The following is a 15,303-nucleotide window of genomic DNA, read 5'->3' on the forward strand; positions in this document are numbered from 1 at the left end:
CACAAGGTGAACATCACAGAAAAAAAATATGCATGATGCCAGAATTTTGCTTTTACAGTAACATCAACTCCAGAAAAAAAATAGAATAAAAGGCGATCAAAAAGCTTTTATGCACAAAACGGTACCAATAGAAACCATAGGATGGCCTACAAAAAAATCCCTTAAAACAGCTATGTTGACAAAAAAAAAAGTTATGATTATTTGAAAGTGCAAAGGAGAAAACAAAAATTAGTAAAAAAAAAAATGGCCTTGTACTCAAGGAGTTAAAATCCTGGATAAGAATAACCCCCTTTAAAAGTGATGGGGGAAGGTTTTAAAATATGAAACAATTATAGTACATCAATTTAGAGAACGGGGGGGGGGGGGGGGGGGGGGGGGTCCTGTGCCTCATCTACAAAAGAGAAGATAAAAGATAATGCACATGTACAAGTACTACTCATTATCCTCCAGGGGAGCAACAAACACCTGGGAGAGCTGTAGAGCTAACAGACTACATGTAGACATCCTCCACTTGTAGGAAGCCTGTGATGCATCATTCCTGGCTCCGAGAGCCCCCACCACTCGCTAGAACAAAGCTGCTAAAGCACATATCGGCTTCTGTCAGCTCCTCTAGGTGGAGGCTATAATACTAACGACCATCTACAGATTACAGATGGAAGAAGCTCCGATGTGTCTTATGGAAACTTTAGCAGCTTCGTTCTACGGATGGATCTCAGCCTTAGAAAAGAGACCGACTAATGAAGACGTCTGGCAAGTCCTTGTGACACATCTGAAGTTCTCAGTAACTGGAAGCACACACTAAAACACAAGATCTAGGAAATAATTAGTTTCCAGGAAGTTCTTGGTGGAATGTTCAGTCACAGAGTATATCACCACAAAATATCACTACTGGATTTATCGAACCCAACTGAGAACATAGAGAACTGATGTATCCTTCACGTGGCTGTACTTAACACATGTCTACTACTGGAACTACAAGAAAAAGCCTATTGTGTTCAGAGACTACAATTTCATCTTATTTATGAGTAAAGGTGTCCATTGGCCAACAGTTTTTCAATGGAGGTCTTCGAATATAGGCTGGACAGATATCTGGGATGATTTAGTGAATCCTACACCGAGCAGGGGGTTGGACCCGATGACCATGGAGGCCCCTTCCAGCTCTACCATTCCATGATTCTATTCTTTCCGACTTGTTCATAGGCATGCATCCTGGGACATATTTTCAATGGAGAGAGAGGAGAAAGCAGGTACCAGACAGATCTGGTGGTGGCTTATCTCCACTGTGAACAAAAGAACCATGCATTGGAATTCAACCGGCCAATCCTCCTTTACTAGGATATCTATTGGGGAAGAGTTAGGAGGCCCCTACACAGATGCAGCTGCAATAAAAATGATACAATCCCCATTACAAATTAGATTAGCTGAAAGTTTGTAAATTTGACGGTTTGCAAAAAACAATTTCAAGATTTCAAAAAATTTCAAAAACAAAATCAAGAAGAATTTAAATAACTTAACACAACTAATATAACAAGTGGTTTCTCCAAATTTCGACAGAAAATGCTACTTTTAATGACTACTGCAGTCTCAGAATTATTCAACCGCTTGAATAGAATCCCTCATAAGAGCACACATTTATAAATCAGATGTTGTCTAAAGCACACTTGATGCAACTAATTAAGGGCTTCATTACTTATATCAGGTGTGTTTGAGAAAAAAGACATCAAATACCTGGTCTGGCTAGGGCTTTGTTGACTGTGGCATTTGATTCCATGTTAGACATATAGATAAAGGCTCATTTACACGTAACTATTAGCGCTCAAAATTCATTCAAACAACGAATTGGAAAAATAATCAGTGTCAATGTGAAAAATAACTGCTCGCTATTCATTCGCGGTTCTTTATCACTGACTTTTTAATCGCGGTCTTCTCGTTACGTGTAAACGCTCCACGCTCAGCGTTTCACATAGAAGGTTAAGCGCTGAGCAAGTAGCCAGCGATGTCTTTCAGTCAAAACGCTCTGCACGAGCGCCGACGACCTTAGTGGCGAGGTCAGCGCTTGTGTAGTAGTTTAAAGGACTGTTGGCCCCGGTGCAAGGGCCATAACTCAATAAGCAGTCCGAAAAGTTAAGAGATGATTGCCTTGCACAAACAAAGAAAAGGATACAAAAAGTCAGCAAACGCAGAGTTGAAAACATAGTTTGCAAGTTCAAAGTAAATGGAACATTGGCCACACTACCTGGACGGGGCAGAAAGCGGAAGCCATCAACGACTATCACCAAATTCCTGAGAAGGCAAGTGGTCAAAAACCTGAGAGTAACTGCAACAGACTTGCAGCAAAATGTGGGGGCAGCAGCACTGAAGTTTTTGTTTGAACAGTGGGGGTGCATAGTAAACACTGAAGGTCTTCATGCCCAAACTCCAAGGCATACATCTCTACCGACTCAAAAGAAAGTTGGCTCCAGTGTGCTCAAAATCATATAAATGAGCCACAGAAGTTTGGGGATTCTGTTCTGTGGAGCGATGAAACAAAGCTGAAGCTTTTCGGGCCTTGTGTGGCGCAGAGTGTTAAGGCAGCAGTATGCAGTCCTAAGATCTCGCTCATGACCTGAAGGTTGTGAATTCAATCTCTGCCTGGTTCAGGTAGCCGGCTCAAGGTTGACTAAGCCTTCCATCCTTCTGAGCTCGGCAAAATGAGTACCCAGCTTGGTGGGGGGGGGGGGGGGGGGATAAATAAATTACCTGAATGCTCTCCAGAATAAGTTGGGGCTATACAAATAACAAGTCCCTTTCCCTTCTGTGAGGAAGCTTGGACACTATTTAACCTAACAACAGGACAATGGTCCCAAACATACCTCAAAGTCCATCAATGCTTGGTTCCAGAAGCCCTAGAAAAGTCTGAAGTGGCATTATAGTCATCTGAACGCTTGTGAAGGAGGTGGTTGCAGAACGCAAACCCAAGAATACTAGAAAACTGGAGACATGGGCTAAGATTCCTAGGGACTTATGCAGAAGCTGGTGTCTGGCTATGACTTACGTTGGCAGCAGGTCATAACAACAAAAACGTGCTCAAGCATGTACTAAAGACCCTTGTCAGGAAGGGGTTGAATAATTCTGAGTCTGAAGTAGTCATTAAAAGTTCAGAAAAGATTCAAAAGTAACAACCAATATGGCCGCCCTTCCTGTTGTCACAAAGCGATTATAGTGATGTGCAACATAATTCTCTCACCAGCAGCAGCAATCCCGATTAAAACAGATAACGTGTAAAACGACCAAGTGAACGGCTGGATGAACATGGCGATATAAGCACTAAAGAGAGAAAAGAAGAAAAATAATTCTACATATGCCACTCACTACAGTATGTCAATATAGTTACAATACAGAGTCAACACTCTCCCCAGACAGGTGCTTCATTATACAGCGCCCTCCCCAGAGCATGATCACTCACCTGTAAAATATTCCACTGAAGAACATGGACAACTGCGTACCAATCAGTGCGACCACAGACGGCGCTATAAGATTGGAGGCCGAGAACACGCCATATATAATGGCCATGCTGGAAACAAAGGAGAACAGCTTTGTCATATATGAATACTGAGTGGTATAGCTATGCACGTATACAAACACCGGCGGTACATAATATACACAAGATAACTTAGCGATTATGAAGCAGACATTTTACTGGACTACCACTGAGGGGCGCTATAGTCCGCCTCAACCAAGACCAAATAACAGCACCAACAGATAACATTCAACTACATAGTAAGTAGAGATAAGATATACAGAAGGTTCAAAGTCCCTTTAATTATTAATTAAATTGAAAATCCCTTGCTGGTTACACGCATTGAGCATTTGTTACAGAATTTCGATATCAGAAATTCTTCAACAAAGTACAGTACAATGTAAGCGGATGGGGATTTAACAAACCTCATTCATTGTATGAAATCCGCTGCGGGATACCGCAGCCCGGGAGCAGGAGCCGGTAGAGGGATCTCTGCTGTCAGCCTATGGAGAGCTTTCAGTGCGTTCCCCACGGCCAGATTATTGCCGCGGGGACCGCAATTCAAACCGCCTGTGGACAAGCAGTCTTAAATGGAAAGTGTTGGCCTTTTAAAAAATAATGAGGGAAAAATAGTAAAGGGCGATGAGGAGAAAACAAATCTGGTAAATAGTTTTTTCGCCACTATATTCACTCAGGTAAATAAAGTGTTAGATGAAATGTAGAGTGATAAAGTAAACTCTCCATTAAATGTCACCAGTCTAAGGCCTCATGTCCACAGGGAAATTATATTTAGCAAATCTGCGCGTGAAAAAAAAAAATCCTGCAAATCCGAATCCCATAGGAAAGCATTGACCATCCGCAGTTAATTAATAGCTGCGGATGGTATTTTAAATGACTTGTGGATTTCACGTGTGCGGGAGCATATAGAGCTAGTTTATGATGCTGTGGAGGCATGCCAGGTTCCCTTTAACTTTTCCACCAAATTTGGTTAGTTACTCAACATTTCATGCAGATTCGAAGTGTGAAATGAACATTACACCATGAATCACACTCAAGTATCCATGAAGTTTAGTACCTTGTATAACCGCTGCCATGAAAGTCTGTATTATTTAGGCTGGAGATCACAGTTTGCTGTAGGGAAGAACACAGCACACATAATTGATCCACACATCATTCCATACTTGTCAACATACGTAATATAGATTTTAACTATATCATACATAAAGACACATAACCTTGATTTTATTATGACTATGCATATCTCAAGTGGTGGAATATACACTTGTGGAGACTGAAAGGGTTACACCCAGAGACAGAGCTGCAGACAATGTCCAAAACCTGGATCAAAAGGTCTTTCCATATGAAGGATAATGAATAATTAATGCTAATTATGGAGTCCTTTGCTATGCAGAATGATACATTGTTTTAGTTTAAGTCGTAAAGTGCGTTATGTAAAAAGGTCATGGTTTGTTCACATGACGTCAGCGACCATGTATGCCAAATTGTAGGAGTTGGAACTGTATACACCCAAATGTCTAACTTTGAGAGAGGTCGGATAATTGAATCTTCTTAAGCACTGGCCGTAGTGCAATGTCATTACAGAGAGTGATTACTCGGTGGACATAGGAAGGCTCCAGTACTGGCAAAGGTCCATGCAGAAGGACAGTGCTACATGTTGACCGCCAGATTGTGCCGATAATAATCGCTGATAGATGGGGTCCATGCAGTGGCTGGAGTCAGAGTCACCCCACAAACAATTGTAAATTGATTGACTGAAGCTGTGTTGCATTCTTGAACCCCCATGCAGTGTGTTCTAACCTGGGCTACCACTAGACTCAACTAGACCAGTTGTGTTTAGTGATAAGTCCAGATTCTGTCTGGGGCATAATGATAATAGTCAACATAGCATCAGTCTGCAATTTGAAGAAAAGGGCCCACCCTGCTGTCATTTTAGAGCACTGCACCCCTTTGGAGGACAATCTGTTATGAGAGCAGGACTGAGTTGGTGGATGTTGAGAGCACAGTGACTCCCCTCCGGTATGTAGATAGAGCGGTACATCCAGGTCTTGTGGTGCTCTCCCAATATGTAATATCTACGAAAAGTGCTCAAATAAAGTAAAAGCAGTGAACCGGTGACCGTGTCAAGAGCAACCAGGGCCCATTGATGTGTATGAGGATTAAAAGCTAGCACATCTGGTCCAATCCCATAGAAGAGCTACTGTAGCACAATGGCTGAAAAAGTTACCGCTGGCTATGACAGGAACGTGTCAGAACACACAGGGCATTAGAGCTTGCTGTGCATGGAGCCGTGGAGCCGCAGATGGGTCAGACTGCAGATCCTGGCCATTGCTCACCATCGAAACAGCTTAGTAAAGGAACATGAGCATCAGAACTGGGCCATGGAGCAATAAAAGAAGGAGGCCTGGGCTGATAGGTCACGCTCTCTTTAACATCATGTGGAAAGTTTAGCTAAAGTGTCCCTGCACCTTATAGTCTGAATGGTCCCCTCCCTTCCCGATATGTTTCATGTCCAGCCATGCTGACTACCCCAGCTGCAAGTATTGCCTAAAGTTTTCTCTCCATCTTTCCTCAGTCTGCTGAATTGTGTCTCCATTCCCCAGCTCACCGGCAATCTACAAGTGAGATGAGGCTAAGCTTATTGACAGAGCATTAAGTAAGGAGAGGAAGCCATGTTGTTTAATGTGCAGTTATTGGGGCTGAAGCATCACTGAGGAGGGGATTGAGCACCGAGAGATGAATGGAGAGTAGATGGATGTAAGTAAATGCAGAGTAGGTGGACAGAGTACATCCCTACTACAATATGTCAGGGGTTGGGTGTCCAGTCTTACAGTGAACTCCCAGTGCACAGAGATGGCACGAGTGAACGCACAACTGTACAGGAAGATATCTAGCAGTATGTGGTCCTCCGGCACCACTGAGGTTCAAAAGCAAGGATTTATTAGAACATCGTGATAAAACCACAGTTTGCAGAAAGAAGAACCGGCCATAGTTGTCATAGTTTCAGTATCCCACGGTCGCCCTTGCGGTGTTCCCACCATCAGTTCTAGATATCTACGACTGCAAAAGCAGTGGTTTTAACCACTTAAGGACCAGGCTGTTTTGTACCTTAACGGCCAGACACTTTTTAGGGATTTTACCCATGTGGCGGTTTTACTGCTCCATTTTTTTCCCTTTAGCTACCAAAATTATTTTTGCTGCATTTTTTTTCCGTGACATATAGGACTATTTTTTTTATATCTTTTTCACTGACTTTTTTTCTGTTTTTTAGTTTAATTGGGGCTAAAATGCTAAAAAAAAATGATTTTTTTAACATTTATAGTTTTTTTTTAAAATTATTTTTATAGTTACACTAAAATAAAGTATAAGAACAGGTTCCTCTATTTGTTTTGGACGTTTTGATATATAGTATGTATGGTTTTGGTTTACAGGGCGCATACGGTGACGGTTTTTGTTGGCGTCTGCTTTGTTCTGTTTCTTATGTATGTATTGCTGTTTTATTCTGTTGTTTTGTTTTACTGATGTATGTAATTGTGTATTTTACTATCTATGTCCTTCATGACGTCATGTAAGACCTCTGGGGGACACTTTTTTTTTTTAACTTTATTTGACACTTTCCCACTGTAGCTGGGGCGTCCATAGGATCTCCAGATACAGGGGAAAGCAACCTCTGTGGTGACATTAGTCACCTGCAGAGCTGCCAGGGTCTAGTCTGACCCTCCATCTCTGCAGTAGCAGGGAATCCCGGGAGGTCACATGACCCCCTGAGGCTCCCATAGTGAAAGAACATCTTACTTTCACTTTGCCCATACAGTGCTCATTGAGGAAGCACAGTATATAGGGGAAGCAGAAGGCAGGAAGGGTTAAAAACCCCTCCTGCCTTCTGCTCTGGGTTATCAGCTGTCACTAACAGCTGATAACCCATTCCTGCCTCTGACTGATTGCAGAGGCAGGAGACTTAGAGCACCGCCGTAATTTTACTATCGGCGGTGCTCTAAGCCCAGGACCAGTCGCCATAAATTTACTGTGGCTGGTCCTAAACGGGTTAAATGACACGTTTCATACCATGCATTGCTGAAGAGCTTGCCCCGTGACCAATGCATACTACTATGTATCCCTGGAACAACCAGTTCTGCCGGTTATCTGGCTGTTCTTCCGTCTGTCTAAAGCACTTACAAAAGTTTAGGAAAAAAAGGCAGCTTGTGGCAGCTCTCCCCAATACTAATAATAAGGGGTGTGGGTATGCTATCTTACATTATAACAAGGCTTTGCTGCTGTAGGTGAAGCATCAGAAACAGCAAAGTTCAAGATAAACTTTTTTTCTCTATCCTGTAATCTGCCCTTTGCACCTACACCAGAATCCATGTGTGATGCACTGCCCCCTCAGGCCGGCACTAGGCATAGCACATATTTTCCAGCAGTGTTCTTGCAGACAGGGGCAACACAGTGACACTGGGTCACACAAGAGTCGCTGCAATATTGCAGAGGCTGGGGGTGGTTGGGACTGGATTTTTTTAAATAAATTACTCGAAAGCTCTGCAGAATAAGTTGGCGCTATACAAAAAAAGATTATTTTTAACCCTTTCCAATCCAAATTTGTATCCTGGTTTTCCTAGGGGGCTTACTCTTTTTCTGCAATCATACAACGGCGCTATATGCTGGCTAAAGCCAGTACTGCATGAGTCGACACGTTGGATAGGCTCCGACAGCAGAGAGGCTGGCAATATACAGTAAGAGAACCCCGACGGACGTCTACCAACATCTGAGCTGTACAGCCTTAAATCATAATGTCTTCACAGGTCAGACAGTGGATTGAAAAGGGTTAATATAACATAGCAACTAGTGAATGAATTCTCATTCGTCACCTGATTGGTGGCCGTGTTCACAGGGAACAACGATCGCTTACATTCGCTCTATCAAGCGACATGCCTGTATTTCCTTTATACAATGGATTATAATCTTTACTTAATGGGGCAGGAACGCCTCTTTCAGTGATTTTGTGCCTGTAGACTGTCTGCAGTAACATCTAGTTTCCCAAACTCCCAGTAAGTAGCGGTATATACAGCACTCGTATTCAAAGAGACACACGCAGTATATGGAGTCTTTGTAACGACTACAAGGCTTTGAGTTTGTATCTCTTCAGTTGTAAGACAGGTGAAAGTCTACAAAACTGGGACTAGAAATCTCCTATATAAGTGAGGGGAGACTTACCGCTACGTTGCCACACGTCTGAAAGGCAGTGAACATAAACATAAAAGCAAAGCCCAAGATGAAGATGTTTAACAGTTTCTTCTGTTCCGGAGTCATTTTTTTCCCTAAGATTTAGCAAACTGGGGAAGTGAATAAAACTGGATGAAATCTTGTAGCCGGCAGCTGAGGGAGAGAAGCAAAGAATATAAGTAGAATGTAAAACAGTATATAGCATAAAGCACATATAGAGTATATACGGATTTGTCCCAATCTCAATTCCTTAAGCCTGGTTCAGACACAAAGATTATCGCTCAGCGACTTTTGAGCGATAATCGTTGTGTGCCTTAAGCGCAAGGTGATCAGTCAAACGTTGAGCGATCACTTTGTGCTCCGAGCGGGCAATGCAGAAGACTGTTCTCTACTCAGAGCGCCCGGCTGTTATAGAGCAGAGCGCTCCGAGCGGGGGATGCAGAACAGATGGACAGCTGTGTTCTTCATACCCCGAGAGCGGGGTACAGCTGAAACAAGCCAAATGTAAGAAGATCTGCGCCTTTGCCTATGGTAAGGGCGATTTAGGTATACAGAGTTTAAAGTGGGTTTATCAGGAAGAAATTACAACACACCCCAAATTCCCTCAACCCTCAGGTAATCTGGATACTTTTGTCACCCCTTCTAAACCCGTGCTGACATGGAGTTATTCAGCTATTTTCCTTGAGGTCCTCCAGTATAGCATCTCTTAGAAACCCTTTTAGCCACAATAGACGTAAAGGCCCTTTAAATGGGCTGACTGCATGAGCGCCGACATCACTGCTAAGGTCGTCAGCACTTGTGCAGAGCATTTAAACAGAAAGACTTGCCACGGGCGTATTGCTTAGCGCTTCTCCTCCTTCTCATTATGTGTAAATGGGCATTACGGTTTCCAGCTTCACCTTTTGACCACCTTTTTGAATATTGGCACCACATTGGTTATGCACTAAACAACTGGAACGGACCCAGTCACTATAGAGTCCTTAAATATAAGAAACAATGGTCTATCTATCACACTACATAATTCCCTTAGAACCCTTTCAATCTTTTTAAGATGGCTCTGCACTTCTTCCTGCGTTAAACTGGTGATATTTAGTGGAGAGTTTACTTTATCACTCTGCATCTCACCTGACATTTTGTTTTCCTTTTTGAATACACAGGAGAAAAAGACAATTTATTGAATTTGCCTTCTCCTCATCACCCTCCCCAATTTTTCCTACATTATTTATTAAAGGGCCAGAGCTTTCAGTATTAATCTTTTTACTATTTATATAATTGAAGAACAGTTTAGGGTTAAACTCTCTTTGGCAATAAGTCTCTCTGTCTTCACCTTTGCTACTTTTATCTGCTTTTTACATAATTTAAATTTTCTTTTACAGGTTTTAAGTGCCTTTTCCCGCTGCTTTTTAGTGCTTTTTTAGTAGTTAAAAACGCTTTCCTTTTGCTGTTTATTGCCTCCTTTACATCTTTATTGAGCCACATTGGATTTCTCCTATTCCTAAGGGCTCATGTCCACGGGGAAAATAGGATTTAGGATCCGCAGCGGATTTCCTGCATGCGGATCCGCACCCCATAGGGATGCATTGACCACCCGCGGGTACATAAATACCCGCGGATCATCAATAAAAGTGATTTTTTAAAAAATGGAGCATGAAAAAATCTGGACCATGCTCCATTTTCATGCGGGTCTCCCGCGGGGACGGCTCCCGCGGGCTTCTATTGAAGCCTATGGAAGCCGTCCGGATCCGCGGGAGACCTAAAATAGGAATTTAAAGCATTTACTCACCCGCAGCGGACCGCGAAGCTCTTCTCTTCCTCACGGCCGCATCTCCCTTGCTTCGGCTCGGCGGATGTGCCCGGCGCATGCGCGCGGCACGTCGACGACGTGCCGGCGACGTGCCGCCGGCGTCAGGAATTCATCCGCCGGCCGAAAATGAAGATCCGGCCGTGAGGAAGAGCAGAGCTTCGTCGCCCGCGCCGGATAGGTAAATTCTTTTAAATTGCTATTTTCGGCGCTCATGTCCGCGGGGCAGGAGGGACCCGCTGCAGATTCTCCATGGAGAATCTGCAGCGGATCTGATTTTCCCCGTGGACATGAGGCCTAACCCTTAGGCCTCATGTCCACGGGGAAAATCAGATCCGCTGCAGATTCTACATGTAGAATCTGCAGCGGGTCCCTCCTGCCCCGCGGACATGAGGGCTGAAAATGCAAATAAATGAGAATAAACTTACCTCCGATCCGCTCCGTTTCTTCTCTTCGCGGCGGCGTCATCTTCTCTCGTCGCGGCCGGATCTTCATTCTTCGGCTCGGCGGATGTGCACGATGACGTCGGTGACGTGCCCCGCGCATGCGCCGGGCCGAAGCAAAATGATCCGGCCGCGGCTGAGAGAAGATGGCGCCGCGGAGAAGAGAAGAACCGAAGCGGGTGAGTAAAATATGATTTTTGTGTCCCGCGGATCCGGACGGCTTCCATAGGCTTCAATAGAAGCCCGCGGGAGCCGTCCCCGCGGGAGACCCGCATGAAAATGGAGCATGGTCCAGATTTTTTCATGCTCCATTTTTTTTTAAATCACTTTTATTGACGATCCGCGGGTATTTATCTACCCGCGGGTGGTCAATGCATCCCTATGGGGTGCGGATCCGCGCGCGGGAGAAGAGTTAAAATCCGCTGCGGATTTTAATTCTTCTTTTTCCCGTGGACATGAGCCCTTATTCCTATAAAGGTATGTACTGCTTACAGCAAGTATTTAGCATGTTTTTAAACATTTCCCATCTATGGTCTGCACTCTTATATTTTGAGGACATTGACCAGTCAGTAAGGGTAAATGCATTTCAAAGCTGATTGAACTTGCATGAATCCCACTTACACACATTCTCAGTCAAACTTTACTATGTGCAGGATCAAGTATATAGTCATCAAGAAAGGCTATGCGTCCGCAGTGCCGAATAATGATGCCAGTTATCATTACATTTTCCACATAGTGTTTGCCATCAACAAAAGTTTGTCCAGTATTGTACGTGCTACATTGATATAAGAGCAAATAATATAGGTCGGCCATGGAAAGTAGGCCAGCGCCACATTCTTATGAAAGCAGTCTAACAGAAAATCTGTCTTCGCTGCCCATAGCAACCAATCACAGCGCAGTTTTCACTGCTGAGGTAAAATGAAAACTGTGCTGCGATTGGTTGCTATGGGCAACACAGACAGACTGTGTTTGCGGCCTAGTTTTCTGTCAGCCACCCTGTATTATTAGCTTTTTGATCAATGTACCATAATGTTCTTAAATAAAGACAGGTACAAAAACAAACATGGCTGCCCCCCTCTTAAAGCATCCTGCGACTTACTTACAGCGATGCAAGTAGAAGCTGGGGTACCAAACCAACCACACCAAATTTCTATGGATATTTACAAGTCATGAGAAGACGTTTGTGAGGGCTCTCTTACATGATCGTATTGTGACAGTAGGTTACCGTGTGCAGGTTTTGCGCACAGAATATACTGTACCAATCTCTCACAAGGTGGTCATGCCTCTCACACCAATTGCGGAAAAACGAGCGCAAGAAAAGTCGCAGCATGCTCTATCTTAGCAGGTATTACATGCGCATACATGCTAAGATAGTGCATGGCAATTGGCGGCGCGCAGCAAGTACGCAAGCAATGTCATTGCGTACTTGCGGTGTACTACACGTGTGTATCTCGCAGACATTACGCAGTGAATTACAGCTGTCTGAGCCCGGCCTAAAACGGGATGGAGAAATTAGCAACTTTCAATCAGTGGTTCACGGAAAGAGGGTCTATTAGAACATTACAGACACTAAAAGTCCTAAAAGTTAGAGCGCAGGGACGGGTTGGGTTTCACATGCGGGAGCTCGCAGCGGAATCAGCCCTGTCCCCGGCCGGCGAAGGCGCGTACCTGTATTCTTCTGTATTGCAAATGGCCGTGGCGGCTCGCCGTAGGTCATGCGCAGTGCAGATTTTTTTTCTCAAATCTTTGTTTTTCTTGCACCGTCGCTAGGCAATGACATGGGTTCCTGCGACCTATTCGCAATGCCAGTTGCAGATGGATAGCGGGTTGGACGGCTTCCATTGACTTCAATGAAAGCCGTCTGTACAGAATCCACCCGAAAATAGAACATGCCGCGATTTTATTTCCGCTCACGGAAATCGCAATCGCTCTCCGCACGTGTGAGTAGACATGCGAATGTTCTATTCTTTGAATTGGATGTGGAATACCGCAGGTGGCGATTGGGGATTCCGCCATTTAAACTCAGTCGTATCAGACCGGCCTAACGCTGCGTTTACATGGGAGGATTCACTGCTGACTTCTCATTCTATTTGAAACCCTGAGCGGGGAGAGTTTTCACGCAGCGAGAAGTCAGAGATCCAGCAAGGATTTTGATGCTGATTAAAAGTCAGCGATAACAATAAGTAAACTATTTTTTTGCATTTAGACTTAACGATCATTGCGCATTTTAGTTTGTTTGAACTAATTGTGCATGATAATGGTCCTCTGTAAAGTGTTCTTAAAAAATCCTTAACCCTTTGCAATCCAATTTTAGATTCAGGGTTTCCTTGGGGGCTTTCTCTTTCTGCCATTTTACAATGCAGTATGAGACATGCTGGAGAGGCCCCCTACAACAGAGCAGCCAGTAACATACAGTAAGAATACCCTGCCGGACGTCTTCCGACATCAGAGCTGTGCAGGCTTCAATCACAATGTCTTCAGACGTCAGACAGTGGATTGGAAAGGGTTAAAAGACATACCTGAGGTGTCAGAACTGTGGGAGATCCAACGAAGAGGAGAACTGCAGAAGAGAGCTAGCTTGCAGGACGAGCCGTGCTCTGCTTGTCGAAAGAAGAAAAATATCGTCAGAAATATGCATTTCCGTTAACCAAACAGTTGTATAATAAAGAAACGTATACTGAATGAATGCGCCCCTCGTACTACCACCTCCTACCGGTCTGCTGCAGTTAACGCCAGGATATTTGGTAACCAACTTACGGAAGTCTTCATCCAATGGCATATCACTAGTAGACTGCGGCAATGTGTAAAGATAAGGGGTGGGACCAATCGGGGGTACATCTGCCGTGCCAACAAAGACACCCCCCCCCCCCCCATCAAATATTTGTAAAGTGCACTACAAACTTGAAGAGTTCTTCCAGCACAAGAAGACCAACAGTAGGTAATATAACTGACCCCTCCAGTCCCAAGACAAAATGTTATCCCTGAACCAGAGGGCCCCTTTAACATCATATGATACCCAGTAACAAATACCATTGTGCTCATGGAAGAGAAATAGAATTGTGTTGATGGGAGAAATATGGATTAAGCCAAAGTGGGGTTTTAGATCAGTGCTGCCGTCCAGATTAGTTTGCGCTGCCTTCCAAACACTTGCTACCACTCTAAGGCCAGTCCCGGATAAGACCTGTACTACAGACGTGTTACAGATGACACTGCACCGTATGTCACCAGTATTTGGATAGGCCATCAGTTAAAAAAAAAAAGTCAAGGACGACCTATTTAATTTAGGCTCCCTGATTTTTTCCTATGGAGCAAAAGCTGCAGGCCTGGTCCCTTCTTCCATTGTCCCTCATCAGCCGCCATGATGCTAGAAGTTCATAATGGTGACGCAGCAGGGCAGCGGTCATCTGACCATTGCTATTAACACAGATCATATCATTGCATATTTCCATGCAGGATATACACGTGCGGTGGGCAGCGCAAAAAAAAACCCGCTCCTATGAGAAAGCCCTTAAGAAATAATATGCCTGTGAGCAAGTCGGGCAGAATTTGTGTCCTGGGAAACGTAAAAAGTCAAGAACTAACTTGGAGACAATCAGATCATTAGGGAGCGCTGATGGAGGAACATGTGGACGGAAATATGTAGTAATGCTATAAACAGGAAGAAGACTATATACATGATCTAATGCACATGCAAGTATACAACACTGTGCCGAGTACATCTAGAGGGATTTAGGACATCACTGTGTACCTATACAGCAGTGATCATGCACCTATACACCTACAGAGGCTGTGGAACTACAGTTCCCAGCATGCCCAGCCAATCCTGAAGCTGTGAAGGCATGCTGGGAGTTGTAGTTTCATAGCAGCCACAGGTTGCAGTCAGATGTTTCCTCTAACCCGAGCGTCTCTTACCTCGCCGGCAGCACTGCGAGAAGTTTGCCGGGCAGCAGACGAGGAATGAAAGCCGATCACCTGACCTGTGCAGCCGGCGGCTGTGCTCACACTGCTCACTCACGGGTCAGCTGACTGAGGAGGAGACACGCTGGGCATGCCGGGAAATGGAGTCCAATTGTGACTAAGCAGCTCCCTGTACGAAGAAAGATTGAATATATGATCATGCACACGACGTGGCTAACCACATCCGAGCCCTGTGCGGTTATGAGAGGGTTAACCCCCGCAGTGTATGTACCTGTACAAGCTGCAGACACTAGTACAGGAAATGCGGCTGAGACTACAATTCCCAGAATTCCTTTCTGTTTGCCACATCGGATGTGCTTTAACTCATTCATTTCCAAATCCTCTTTGTAGTTAGATAAACTATG

General features: G+C 44.3%; 1 protein-coding gene across 1 annotated transcript in view; it reads right to left on the reverse strand.

Moving 5' to 3' along the window:
• MFSD11 (major facilitator superfamily domain containing 11) overlaps positions 1 to 15,068 on the reverse strand; it is a 33,589-nt gene extending 18,521 nt beyond the window's left edge. Inside the window, exons 1-6 of the mRNA XM_066588062.1 lie at positions 14,894 to 15,068; positions 13,501 to 13,578; positions 8,729 to 8,890; positions 4,575 to 4,630; positions 3,446 to 3,553; positions 3,227 to 3,306 (exon numbers count right to left, since the gene is read on the reverse strand). Of these exons, the coding sequence (XP_066444159.1) occupies positions 3,227 to 3,306; positions 3,446 to 3,553; positions 4,575 to 4,630; positions 8,729 to 8,824 (340 nt within the window). The 5' untranslated portion in view covers positions 8,825 to 8,890; positions 13,501 to 13,578; positions 14,894 to 15,068. The remainder of the gene's footprint in view (positions 1 to 3,226; positions 3,307 to 3,445; positions 3,554 to 4,574; positions 4,631 to 8,728; positions 8,891 to 13,500; positions 13,579 to 14,893) is intronic.
• Between the last annotated feature and the right edge of the window lie 235 nt (positions 15,069 to 15,303).

The sequence above is a fragment of the Eleutherodactylus coqui genome, chromosome 13 (genome assembly GCF_035609145.1).
Source record: "Eleutherodactylus coqui strain aEleCoq1 chromosome 13, aEleCoq1.hap1, whole genome shotgun sequence".
In the NCBI taxonomy this organism is placed as follows: domain Eukaryota; kingdom Metazoa; phylum Chordata; class Amphibia; order Anura; family Eleutherodactylidae; genus Eleutherodactylus; species Eleutherodactylus coqui.